Here is a 12689-nt window from a genome sequence, read left to right on the forward strand (position 1 = left end):
GGTAGTGCTTTGTCCTTAGGGTAGTTGGGTGTCATGAGGGCGGTTGGTTGTCCTGAGAGTTTTTGGTTGTCCTGAGGGTGGTGGGTTGTCCTGAGGCAAGTTGGTTGTCCTGAGGGCGGTGGGTTTTCCTGAGGGTAGTAGGTTATCCTGAGGGCGGTTAGGTGTCCTGAGGATGGTTCGTTGTCCTGAGGGCTGTTGGTTGTACTGTGGGTAGTGGGTTTTCCTGAGGGCGGTTTGTTGTCCTGAGGGCAGTGAGTTGTCCTTAGGGTTGTTGATTGTCCTCAGGGTAGTTGGTTGTCCTCAGGGTGGATGGTTGTCCTGAGGGCGGTGGGTTGTCCTGAGGGCGTGGTTTGTCCTGAGGATGGTGGGTTGTACAAATTGTGGTTGGTTTTCCTGAGGGTTGTGGGTTGTCCTGAGGGTAGTTGGTTGTCCTGAGGGTGGTTGGTTGTCCTGAGAGTAGTTCATTGTCCTCAGGGCGGTTGGTTGTCCTGAGGGTAGTGGGTTGTCCTGAGGGCGGTCGGTTGTACTGAGGGCGGTTGGTTGTCCTGGGGGCGGTGGGTTGCTTTGAGGTTGGTTGGTTGTCCTGAAGGCGGTGGGTTGTCCTGAGGGCGGTTGGTTGTCCTGAGGGTGGTGGGTTGTTTTGAGGGTGGTGGGTTGTTCTGAGGGTGGTGGGTGGGCCTGAGGGCGGTTGCTTGTCCTGAAGGCGGTGGGTTGTCCTGAGGGAGTTGGTTGTCCTGAGGGCGGTGGGTTGTCCTAAGGGCAGTTGGTTATCCTGAGGGTAGTGCTTTGTCATTAGGGTAATTGGGTGTCATGAGGGCGGTTGGTTGTCCTGAGAGTTTTTGGTTGTCCTGAGGGTGGTGGGTTGTCCTGAGGCTAGTTGGTTGTCCTGAGGGTGGTGGGTTGTCCTGAGGGCGGTTGGTTGGCCTGCGGGTGGTTGTTGTCATGTGGGTGGAAAGTTGTCCTGAGGGCGGTTGGTTATCCTGAAGGTGATTGGTTGTCCTGAGGGTAGTTGGTTGTCCTGAGGGTAGTTGGTTGTCCTGAGGGCGGTTGGTTGTGCTGAGGACGGTTGGTTGTCCTGAGCGCGGTGGGTCGTCCTGAGACTAGTGGGTTGTCCTCATGGTAGTTGGTTGTCCTGAGGGCAGTGGGTTGTCCTGAGGGTAGTGCGTTGTCCTGAGGACGGTTGGTTGTCCTGAGGGTGGTAGGTTGTCCTGAGGGTGGTGGGTTGTCCTGAAGCTAGTTGGTTGTCCAGAGGGTGGTGGGTTGTCTTGAGGGTAGTTGTTTGTCCTGAGGGTGGTAGGTTGTCCTGAGGGTAGTTTGTTGTCCATGAGGGTAGAGGATTGTCCTGAGGGTGGTAGGTTGTCCTGAGGGTGGTAGGTTGTCCTGAGGGCGGTAGGTTGTCCTGAGGGTAGTATGTTATCCTGAGGGCGGTTAAATGTCCTGAGGGTGGTTGGTTGTCCTGAGGGCTGTTGGTTGTACTGTGGGTAGTGGGTTGTCTTGAGGGCGGATTGTTGTCCTGAGGGCAGTGGGTTCTCCTTAGGGTTGTTGTTTGTCCTCAGGGAAGTTGGTTGTCCTCAAGGTGTATGGTTGTCCTGAGGGCGGTGGGTTGTCCTGAGGGCGTGGTTTGTCCTGAGGATGGTGGGTTGTACTGATTGTGGTAGGTTTTCCTGAGGGTAGTGGGTTGTCCTGAGAGTAGTTGGTTGTCCTTAGGGTGGGTGGTTGTCCTGAGAGTAGTTTATTGTCCTCAGGGCAATTGGTTGTCCTGAGGGTAGTGGGTTGTCCTGAGGGCGGTCGGTTGTACTGAGGGCGGTTGGTTGTCCTGGGGGAGGTCGGTTGTCCTGAGGGTGGTTGGTTGTCCTGAGGGTGGTGGGTTGTTTTGAGGGTGGTTCGTTGTCCTGAAGGCGGTGGGTTGTCCTGACGGCGGTTGGTTGTCCTGAGGGTGGTGGGTTGTTTTGAGGGTGGTGGGTTGTCCTGAGGGTGGTGGGTGGGCCTGAGGGCGGTTGGTTGTCCTGAAGTCGGTGGGTTGTCCTGAGGGCGGTGGGTTGTCCTGAGGGTGTTGGTTGTCCTGAGGGCGGTGGGTTGTCCTGAGTGCGGTTGGTTGTCCTGAGGGCGGTTGGCTCTCCTGAGGGCGGTTGGTTGGCCTGCGGGTGGTTGGTTGTCATGAGGGTGGAAAGTTGTCCTGAGGGCGGTTGGTTATCCTGAAGGTGATTGGTTGTCCTGAGGGTAGTTGGTGGTCCTGAAAGTAGTTGGTTGTCCTGAGGGCGGTTGGTTGTGCTGAGGACGGTTGGTTGTCCTGAGCGCGGTGGGTCGTCCTGAGCCTAGTGGGTTGTCCTGAGGGTAGTTGGTTGTCCTGAGGGCAGTGGGTTGTCCTGAGGGTAGTGCGTTGTCCTGAGGACGGTTGGTTGTCCTAGTGAGGGTGGTTGGTTGTCCTGAGGGCTGTTGGTTGTACTGTGGGTAGTGGGTTGTCCTGAGGGCGGTTTGTTGTCCTGAGGGCAGTGGGTTGTCCTTAGGGTTGTTGATTGTCCTCAGGGTAGTTGGTTGTCCTCAGGGTGGATGGATGTCCTGAAGGCGGTGGGTTGTCCTGAGGGCGTGGTTTGTCCTGAGGATGGTGGGTTTACTGATTGTGGTTGGTTTTCCTCAGGGTAGTGGGTTGTCCTGAAAGTAGTTGGTTGTCCTGAGGGTGGTTGGTTGTCCTGAGAGTAGTTCATTGTCCTGAGCGCGGTTGGTTGTCCTGAGGGTAGTGGGTTGTCCTGAGGGCGGTCGGTTGTTCTGAGGGCGGTTGGTTGTCCTGGGGACGGTCAGTTGTCCTGAGGGCGGTGGGTTGTCCTGAGGGCGTGGTTTGTCCTGAGGATGGTGGGTTGTACTGATTGTGGTTGGTTTTCCTCAGGGTAGTGGGTTGTCCTGAAAGTAGTTGGTTGTCCTGAGGGTGGTTGGTTGTCCTGAGAGTAGTTCATTGTCCTGAGGGCGGTTGGTTGTCCTGAGGGTAGTGGGTTGTCCTGAGGGCGTGGTTTGTCCTGAGGATGGTGGGTTGTACTGATTGTGGTTGGTTTTCCTCAGGGTAGTGGGTTGTCCTGATAGTTGGTTGTCCTGAGGGTGGTTGGTTGTCCTGAGAGTAGTTCATTGTCCTGAGGGTGGTAGGTTGTCCTGAGGGTGGTGGGTTGTCCTGAAGCTAGTTGGTTGTCCAGAGGGTGGTGGGTTGTCCTGAGGGTACTTGGTTGTCCTGAGGGCAGTAGGTTGTCCTGAGGGAGTTGGTTGTCCTGAGGGGGTGGGTTGTCCTGAGGGCAGTTGGTTATCCTGAGGGTAGTGCTTTGTCCTTAGGGTAGTTGGGTGTCATGAGGGCGGTTGGTTGTCCTGAGAGTTTTTGGTTGTCCTGAGGGTGGTGGGTTGTCCTGAGGCTAGTTGGTTGTCCTTAGGGTGGTGGGTTGTCCTGAAGGTAGTTGGTTGTCCTGAGGGCAGTAGGTTTTCCTGAGGGCGATTGGTTGTCCTGTGGGTGCTTGGTTGTCCTGAGGGTAGTTGGTTGTCCTGAGGGTGGTGGGTTGTCCTGAGGATAGTTGGTTGTCCTGAGGGCGGGTGGTTGTCCTGAGGGCGGTTGGTTGTCCTGTGGGTAGTGGGTTGTCCTGAGGGTAGCTGGTTGTCCTGAGGGTAGTTCATTGTCCTGATGCCAGTTGGTTGTCCTGAGGGTAGTGGGTTGTCCTGAGGGTATAGGGTTGTCCTGAGGGCGGTCGGTTGTCCTGAAGGTGGTTGGTTGTCCTGAGGGTGGCGGGTTGTCCTGAGGGTAGTTGGTTATCCTGAGGGCGGTGGGTTGTCCTGAGGGTGGTTGGCTGTCCTGAGGGTGGTTAGTTATCCTGAGGGTGGTTGGTTGTCGTGAGGGTAGTTGGTTGTCCTGAGGGTGGTTGGTTGTCCTGAGGGTGGTGGGTTGTCTTGAGGGTAGTTGTTTGTCCAGAGGGTGGTAGGTTGTCCTGAGGGTAGTTTGTTGTCCATGAGGGTAGAGGATTGTCCTGAGGGTGGTAGGTTGTCCTGAGGGTGGTAGGTTGTCCTGAGAGCGGTAGGTTGTCCTGAGGGTAGTAGGTTATCCTGAGGGCGGTTAAATGTCCTGAGGGTGGTTGGTTGTCCTGAGGGCTGTTGGTTGCACTGTGGGTAGTGGGTTGTCCTGAGTGCGGATTGTTGTCCTGAGGGCAGTGGGTTCTCCTTAGGGTTGTTGTTTGTCCTCAGGGAAGTTGGTTGTCCTCAGGGTGTATGGTTGTCCTGAGGGCGGTGGGTTGTCCTGAGGGTGTGGTTTGTCCTGAGGATGGTGGGTTGTACTGATTGTGGTAGGTTTTCCTGAGGGTAGTGGGTTGTCCTGAGAGTAGTTGGTTGTCCTGAGGGTGGTTGGTTGTCCTGAGAGTAGTTTATTGTCCTCAGGGCAATTGGTTGTCCTGAGGGTAGTGGGTTGTCCTGAGGGCGGTCGGTTGTACTGAGGGCGGTTGGTTGTCCTGGGGGAGGTCGGTTGTCCTGAGGGTGGTTGGTTGTCCTGAGGGTGGTGGGTTGTTTTGAGGGTGGTTGGTTGTCCTGAAGGCGGTGGGTTGTCCTGAGGGCGGTTGGTTGTCCTGAGGGTGGTGGGTTGTTTTGAGGGTGGTGGGTTGTCCTGAGGGTGGTGGGTGGGCCTGAGGGCGGTTGGTTGTCCTGATGTCGGTGGGTTCTCCTGAGGGCGGTGGGTTGTCCTGAGGGTGTTGGTTGTCCTGAGGGCGGTGGGTTGTCCTGAGTGCGGTTGGTTGTCCTGAGGGCGGTTGGCTCTCCTGAGGGCGGTTGGTTGGCCTGGGTGTGGTTGGTTGTCATGAGGGTGGAAAGTTGTCCTGAGGGCGGTTGGTTATCCTGAAGGTGATTGGTTGTCCTGAGGGTAGTTGGTGGTCCTGAAAGTAGTTGGTTGTCCTGAGGGCGGTTGGTTGTGCTGAGGACGGTTGGTTGTCCTGAGCGCGGTGGGTCGTCCTGAGCCTAGTGGGTTGTCCTGAGGGTAGTTGGTTGTCCTGAGGGCAGTGGGTTGTCCTGAGGGTAGTGCGTTGTCCTGAGGACGGTTGGTTGTCCTAGTGAGGGTGGTTGGTTGTCCTGAGGGCTGTTGGTTGTACTGTGGGTAGTGGGTTGTCCTGAGGGCGGTTTGTTGTCCTGAGGGCAGTGGGTTGTCCTTAGGGTTGTTGATTGTCCTCAGGGTAGTTGGTTGTCCTCAGGGTGGATGGATGTCCTGAGGGCGGTGGGTTGTCCTGAGGGCGTGGTTTGTCCTGAGGATGGTGGGTTTACTGATTGTGGTTGGTTTTCCTCAGGGTAGTGGGTTGTCCTGAAAGTAGTTGGTTGTCCTGAGGGTGGTTGGTTGTCCTGAGAGTAGTTCATTGTCCTGAGGGCGGTTGGTTGTCCTGAGGGTAGTGGGTTGTCCTGAGGGCGGTCGGTTGTACTGAGGGCGGTTGGTTGTCCTGGGGACTTTCGGTTGTCCTGAGGGCGGTGGGTTGTCCTGAGGGCGTGGTTTGTCCTGAGGATGGTGGGTTGTACTGATTGTGGTTGGTTTTCCTCAGGGTAGTGGGTTGTCCTGAAAGTAGTTGGTTGTCCTGAGGGTGGTTGGTTGTCCTGAGAGTAGTTCATTGTCCTGAGGGCGGTTGGTTGTCCTGAGGGTAGTGGGTTGTCCTGAGGGCGTGGTTTGTCCTGAGGATGGTGGGTTGTACTGATTGTGGTTGGTTTTCCTCAGGGTAGTGGGTTGTCCTGAAAGTAGTTGGTTGTCCTGAGGGTGGTTGGTTGTCCTGAGAGTAGTTCATTGTCCTTAGGGTGGTAGGTTGTTCTGAGGGTGGTGGGTTGTCCTGAAGCTAGTTGGTTGTCCAGAGGGTGGTGGGTTGTCCTGAGGGTACTTGGTTGTCCTGAGGGCAGTAGGTTGTCCTGAGGGAGTTGGTTGTCCTGAGGGCGGTGGGTTGTCCTGAGGGCAGTTGGTTATCCTGAGGGTAGTGCTTTGTCCTTAGGGTAGTTGGGTGTCATGAGGGCGGTTGGTTGTCCTGAGAGTTTTTGGTTGTCCTGAGGGTGGTGGGTTGTCCTGAGGCTAGTTGGTTGTCCTTAGGGTGGTGGGTTGTCCTGAAGGTAGTTGGTTGTCCTGAGGGCAGTAGGTTTTCCTGAGGGCGATTGGTTGTCCTGTGGGTGCTTGGTTGTCCTGAGGGTAGTTGGTTGTCCTGAGGGTGGTGGGTTGTCCTGAGGATAGTTGGTTGTCCTGAGGGCGGGTGGTTGTCCTGAGGGCGGTTGGTTGTCCTGTGGGTAGTGGGTTGTCCTGAGGGTAGCTGGTTGTCCTGTGGGTAGTTCATTGTCCTGATGCCAGTTGGTTGTCCTGAGGGTAGTGGATTGTCCTGAGGGTATAGGGTTGTCCTGAGGGCGGTCGGTTGTCCTGAAGGTGGTTGGTTGTCCTGAGGGTGGTGGGTTGTCCTGAGGGTAGTTGGTTATCCTGAGGGCGGTGGGTTGTCCTGAGGGTGGTTGGCTGTCCTGAGGGTGGTTAGTTATCCTGAGGGTGGTTGGTTGTCGTGAGGGTAGTTGGTTGTCCTGAGTGTGGTTGGTTGTCCTGAGGGTGGTGGGTTGTCTTGAGGGTAGTTGTTTGTCCTGAGGGTGGTAGGTTGTCCTGAGGGTAGTTTGTTGTCCATGAGGGTAGAGGATTGTCCTGAGGGTGGTAGGTTGTCCTGAGGGTGGTAGGTTGTCCTGAGGGCGGTAGGTTGTCCTGAGGGTAGTAGGTTATCCTGAGGGCGGTTAAATATCCTGAGGGTGGTTGGTTGTCCTGAGGGCTGTTGGTTGTACTGTGGGTAGTGGGTTGTCCTGAGGGCAGTGGGTTCTCCTTAGGGTTGTTGTTTGTCCTCAGGGAAGTTGGTTGTCCTCAGGGCGTATGGTTGTCCTGAGGGCGGTGGGTTGTCCTGAGGGTGTGGTTTGTCCTGAGGATGGTGGGTTGTACTGATTGTGGTAGGTTTTCCTGAGGGTAGTGGGTTGTCCTGAGAGTAGTTGGTTGTCCTGAGGGTGGTTGGTTGTCCTGAGAGTAGTTTATTGTCCTCAGGGAAATTGGTTGTCCTGAGGGTAGTGGGTTGTCCTGAGGGCGGTCGGTTGTACTGAGGGCGGTTGGTTGTCCTGGGGGAGGTCGGTTGTCCTGAGGGTGGTTGGTTGTCCTGAGGGTGGTGGGTTGTTTTGAGGGTGGTTGGTTGTCCTGAAGGCGGTGGGTTGTCCTGAGGGCGGTTGGTTGTCCTGAGGGTGGTGGGTTGTTTTGAGGGTGGTGGGTTGTCCTGAGGGTGGTGGGTGGGCCTGAGGGCGGTTGGTTGTCCTGAAGTCGGTGGGTTGTCCTGATGACGGTGGGTTGTCCTGAGGGTGTTGGTTGTCCTGAGGGCGGTGGGTTGTCCTGAGAGCTGTTGGTTGTCCTGAGGGCGGTTGGCTCTCTTGAGGGCGGTTGGTTGGCCTGCGGGTGGTTGGTTGTCATGAGGGTGGAAAGTTGTCCTGAGGGCGGTTGGTTATCCTGAAGGTGATTGGTTGTCCTGAGGGTAGTTGGTGGTCCTGAGGGTAGTTGGTTGTCCTGAGGGCGGTTGGTTGTGCTGAGGACGGTTGGTTGTCCTGAGCGCGGTGGGTCGTCCTGAGCCTAGTGGGTTGTCCTGAGGGTAGTTGGTTGTCCTGAGGGCAGTGGGTTGTCCTGAGGGTAGTGCGTTGTCCTGAGGACGGTTGGTTGTCCTGAGGGTGGTAGGTTGTCCTGAGGGTGGTGGGTGGTCCTGAAGCTAGTTGGTTGTCCAGAGGGTGGTGGGTTGTCCTGAGGGTAGTTGGTTGTCCTTAGGGAGTTGGTTGTCCTGAGGGCGGTGGGTAGTCCTGAGGGCAGTTGGATATCCTGAGGGTAGTGCTTTGTCCTTAGGGTAGTTGGGTGTCATGAGGGCGGTTGGTTGTCCTGAGAGTTTTTGGTTGTCCTGAGGGTGGTGGGTTGTCCTGAGGCAAGTTGGTTGTCCTGAGGGTGGTGGGTTGTCCTGAAGGTAGTTGGTTGTCCTGAGGGCAGTAGGTTTTTCTGAGGGCGATTGGTTGTCCTGTGGGTGCTTGGTTGTCCTGAGGGTAGTTGGTTGTCCTGAGGGTGGTGGGTTGTCCTGAGGATAGTTGGTTGTCCTGAGGGCGGGTGGTTGTCCTGAGGGCGGTTGGTTGTCCTGTGGGTAGTGGGTTGTCCTGAGGGTAGCTGGTTGTCCTGAGGGTAGTTCATTGTCCTGATAGCAGTTGGTTGTCCTGAGGGTAGTGGGTTGTCCTGAGGGTAGAGGGTTGTCCTGAGGGCTGTCGGTTGTCCTGAAGGTGGTTGGTTGTCCTGAGGGTGGTGGGTTGTCCTGTGGGTAGTTGGTTATCCTGAGGGCGGTGGGTTGTCCTGAGGGTGGTTAGCTGTCCTGAGGGTGGTTAGTTATCCTGAGGGTGGTTGGTTGTCGTGAGGGTAGTTGGTTGTCCTGAGGGTGGTTGGTTGTCCTGAGGGTGGTGGGTGTTCCTGAGGGAAGTTGGTTGTCCTGAGGGCGGTGGGTTTTCCTGAGGGTAGTAGGTTATCCTGAGGGCGGTTAGGTGTCCTGAGGATGGTTGGTTGTCCTGAGGGCTGTTGGTTGTACTGTGGGTAGTGGGTTTTCCTGAGGGCGGTTTGTTGTCCTGAGGGCAGTGGGTTGTCCTTAGGGTTGTTGATTGTCCTCAGGGTAGTTGGTTGTCCTCAGGGTGGATGGTTGTCCTGAGGGCGGTGGGTTGTCCTGAGATCGTGGTTTGTCCTGAGGATGGTGGGTTGTACAAATTGTGGTTGGTTTTCATGAGGGTTGTGGGTTGTCCTGAGGGTAGTTGGTTGTCCTGAGGGTGGTTGGTTGTCCTGAGAGTAGTTCATTGCCCTCAGGGCGGTTGGTTGTCCTGAGGGTAGTGGGTTGTCCTGAGGGCGGTCGGTTGTACTGAGGGCGGTTGGTTGTCCTGGGGGCGGTGGGTTGTTTTGAGGGTGGTTGGTTGTCCTGAAGGCGGTGGGTTGTCCTGAGGGCGGTTGGTTGTCCTGAGGGTGGTGGGTTGTCCTGAGGGAGTTGGTTGTCCTGAGGGCGGTGGGTTGTCCTAAGGGCAGTTGGTTATCCTGAGGGTAGTGTTTTGTCATTAGGGTAATTGGGTGTCATGAGGGCGGTTGGTTGTCCTGAGAGTTTTTGGTTGTCCTGAGGGTGGTGGGTTGTCCTGAGGCTAGTTGGTTGTCCTGAGGGTGGTGGGTTGTCCTGAGGGCGGTTGGTTGGCCTGCGGGTGGTTGTTGTCATGTGGGTGGAAAGTTGTCCTGAGGGTGGTTGGTTATCCTGAAGGTGATTGGTTGTCCTGAGGGTAGTTGGTTGTCCTGAGGGTAGTTGGTTGTCCTGAGGGCGGTTGGTTGTGCTGAGGACGGTTGGTTGTCCTGAGCGCGGTGGGTCGTCCTGAGACTAGTGGGTTGTCCTCATGGTAGTTGGTTGTCCTGAGGGCAGTGGGTTGTCCTGAGGGTAGTGCGTTGTCCTGAGGACGGTTGGTTGTCCTGAGGGTGGTAGGTTGTCCTGAGGGTGGTGGGTTGTCCTGAAGCTAGTTGGTTGTCCAGAGGGTGGTGGGTTGTCCTGAGGGTAGTTGGTTGTCCTGAGGGCAGTAGGTTGTCCTGAGGGCGGTGGGTTGTCCTGAGGGCAGTTGGTTATCCTGAGGGTAGTGCTTTGTCCTTAGGGTAGTTGGGTGTCATGAGGGCGGTTGGTTGTCCTGAGAGTTTTTGGTTGTCCAGAGGGTGGTGGGTTGTCCTGAGGCTAGTTGGTTGTCCTTAGGGTGGTGGTTGTCCTGAAGGTAGTTGGTTGTCCTGAGGGCAGTAGGTTTTCCTGAGGGCGATTGGTTGTCCTGTGGGTGCTTGGTGGTCCTGAGAGAAGTTGGTTGTCCTGAGGGTGGTGGGTTGTCCTGAGGATAGTTGGTTGTCCTGAGGGCGGGTGGTTGTCCTGAGGGCGGTTGGTTGTCCTGTGGGTAGTGGGTTGTCCTGAGGGTAGCTGGTTGTCCTGAGGGTAGTTCATTGTCCTGATGGCAGTTGGTTGTCCTGAGCGTAGTGGGTTGTCCTGAGGGTAGAGGGTTGTCCTGAGGGCGGTGGGTTGTCCTGAGGGTGGTTGGCTGTCCTGAGGGTGGTTAGTTATCCTGAGGGTGGTTGGTTGTCGTGAGGGTAGTTGGTTGTCCTGAGGGTGGTTGGTTGTCCTGAGGGTGGTGGGTTGTCTTGAGGGTAGTTTTTGTCCTGAGGGTGGTAGGTTGTCCTGAGGGTAGTTTGTTGTCCATGAGGGTAGAGGATTGTCCTGAGGGTGGTAGGTTGTCCTGAGGGTGGTAGGTTGTCCTGAGGCGGTAGGTTGTCCTGAGGGTGGTGGGTTGTCCTGAGGGTAGTAGGTTATCCTGAGGGCGGTTAAATGTCCTGAGGGTGGTTGGTTGTCCTGAGGGCTGTCGGTTGTACTGTGGGTAGTGGGTTGTCCTGAAGGCGGTTTGTTGTCCTGAGGGCAGTGGGTTCTCCTTAGGGTTGTTGTTTGTCCTCAGGGAAGTTGGTTGTCCTCAGGGTGTATGGTTGTCCTGAGGGCGGTGGGTTGTCCTGAGGGCGTGGTTTGTCCTGAGGATGGTGGGTTGTACTGATTGTTGTAGGTTTTCCTGAGGGTAGTGGGTTGTCCTGAGAGTAGTTGGTTGTCCTGAGGGTGGTTGGTTGTCCTGAGAGTAGTTCATTGTCCTTAGGGCGGTTGGTTGTCCTGTCGGTGGTTGGTTGTCCTGAGGGTAGTTGGTTGTCCTGAGGGCGGTGGGTTGTCCTGAGGGAGTTGGTTGTCCTGAGGGCGGTGGGTTGTCCTGAGGGGAGTTGGTTATCCTGAGGGCTGTGCTTTGTCCTTAGGGTAGTTGGGTGTCATGAGGGCGGTTGGTTGTCCTGAGAGTTTTTGGTTGTCCTGAGGGTGGTGGGTTATCCTGAGGCTAGTTGATTATCCTGAGGGTGGTGGGTTGTCCTGAAGGTAGTTGGTTGTCCTGAGGGCAGTAGGTTTTCCTGAGGGCGATTGGTTGTCCTGTGGGTGGTTGGTTGTCCTGAGGGTAGTTGGTTGTCCTGAGGTTGGTGGGTTGTCCTGAGGATAGTTGGTTGTCCTGAGGATAGTTGATTGTCCTGAGGGCGGTTGGTTGTCCTGATGGCAGTTGGTTGTCCTGAGGGTAGTGGGTTGTCCTAAGGGAAGAGGGTTGTCCTGAGAGCGGTCGGTTGTCCTGAAGGTGGTTGGCTGTCATGAGGGCGGTTGGTTGTCCTGAGAGTTTTTGGTTGTCCTGAGGGTGGTGGGTTGTCCTGAGGCTAGTTGGTTGTCCTGAGGGTGGTGGGTTGTCCTGAGTGCGGTTGGTTGTCCTGAGGGCGGTTGGCTGTCCTGAGGGCGGTTGGTTGTCGTGAGGGTAGTTAGTTGTCCTGAGGGTGGTTGGTTGTCCTGAGGGTAGTTTATTGTCCATGAGGGTAGAGGATTGTCCTGAGGGTGGTAGGTTGTCCTGAGGGTGGTAGGTTGTCCAAAGGGCGGTAGATTGTCCTGAGGGTGGTGGGTTGTCCTGAGGGAAGTTGGTTGTCCTGAGGGCGGTGGGTTGTCCTAGTGAGGGTGGTTGGTTGTCCTGAGGGCTGTTGGTTGTACTGTGGGTAGTGGGTTTTCCTGAGGGCGGTTTGTTGTCCTGAGGGCAGTGGGTTGTCCTTAGGGTTGTTGATTGTCCTCAGGGTAGTTGGTTGTCCTCCGGGTGGATGGATGTCCTGAGGGCGGTGGGTTGTCCTGAGGGCGTGGTTTGTCCTGAGGATGGTGGGTTTCACTGATTGTGGTTGGTTTTCCTCAGGGTAGTGGGTTGTCCTGAAAGTAGTTGGTTGTCCTGAGGGTGGTTGGTTGTCCTGAGAGTAGTTCATTGTCCTGAGGGCGGTTGGTTGTCCTGAGGGTAGTGGGTTGTCCTGAGGGCGTTCGGTTGTACTGAGGGCGGTTGGTTGTCCTGGGGACGGTCGGTTGTCCTGAGGGCGGTTGGTTGTCCTGAGGGCGTGGTTTGTCCTGAGGATGGTGGGTTGTACTGATTGTGGTTGGTTTTCCTCAGGGTAGTGGGTTGTCCTGAAAGTAGTTGGTTGTCCTGAGGGTGGTTTGTTGTCCTGAGAGTAGTTCATTGTCCTGAGGGCGGTTGGTTGTCCTGAGGGTAGTGGGTTGTCCTGAGGGCGTGGTTTGTCTTGAGGATGGTGGGTTGTACTGATTGTGGTTGGTTTTCCTCAGGGTAGTGGGTTGTCCTGAAAGTAGTTGGTTGTCCTGAGGGTGGTTGGTTGTCCTGAGAGTAGTTCATTGTCCTGAGGGTGGTAGGTTGTCCTGAGGGTGGTGGGTTGTCCTGAAGCTAGTTGGTTGTCCAGAGGGTGGTGGGTTGTCCTGAGGGTAGTTGGTTGTCCTGAGGGCAGTAGGTTGTCCTGAGGGAGTTGGTTGTCCTGAGGGCGGTGAATTGTCCTGAGGGCAGTTGGTTATCCTGAGGGTAGTGCTTTGTCCTTAGGGTAGTTGGGTGTCATGAGGGCGGTTGGTTGTCCTGAGAGTTTTTGGTTGTCCTGAGGGTGGTGGGTTGTCCTGAGGCTAGTTGGTTGTCCTTAGGGTGGTGGGTTGTCCTGAAGGTAGTTGGTTGTCCTGAGGGCAGTAGGTTTTCCTGAGGGCAATTGGTTGTCCTGTGGGTGCTTGGTTGTCCTGAGGGTAGTTGGTTGTCCTGAG

The 12689-nt window shown here is 56.0% G+C and overlaps 2 protein-coding genes across 2 annotated transcripts; both read right to left on the reverse strand.

Moving 5' to 3' along the window:
* Window positions 1-262: 262 nt before the first annotated feature.
* LOC138370050 (salivary glue protein Sgs-3-like) lies at window positions 263-793 on the reverse strand. Its single transcript, XM_069333826.1, has one exon. The coding sequence runs from the start codon at window positions 791-793 to the stop codon at window positions 263-265; it is 531 nt and encodes a 176-aa protein (XP_069189927.1).
* A 10629-nt stretch (window positions 794-11422) lies between these two features.
* Window positions 11423-12112, reverse strand: LOC138370051 (cell surface glycoprotein 1-like). The gene has a single exon (XM_069333827.1). It carries the CDS (start codon window positions 12110-12112, stop codon window positions 11423-11425), a length of 690 nt encoding a protein of 229 aa, XP_069189928.1.
* Between the last annotated feature and the right edge of the window lie 577 nt (window positions 12113-12689).

This window comes from Procambarus clarkii, chromosome 30 (assembly GCF_040958095.1).
Source record: "Procambarus clarkii isolate CNS0578487 chromosome 30, FALCON_Pclarkii_2.0, whole genome shotgun sequence".
In the NCBI taxonomy this organism is placed as follows: domain Eukaryota; kingdom Metazoa; phylum Arthropoda; class Malacostraca; order Decapoda; family Cambaridae; genus Procambarus; species Procambarus clarkii.

Bases quoted from the DNA above. Each gene is read 5' to 3' on its own strand.
- LOC138370051 (XM_069333827.1), bottom strand. From the start codon at position 12,112: ATGAACTACTCTCAGGACAACAAACCACCCTCAGGACAACCAACTACT.
- LOC138370050 (XM_069333826.1), bottom strand. From the start codon at position 793: ATGACAAAGCACTACCCTCAGGATAACCAACTGCCCTTAGGACAACCC.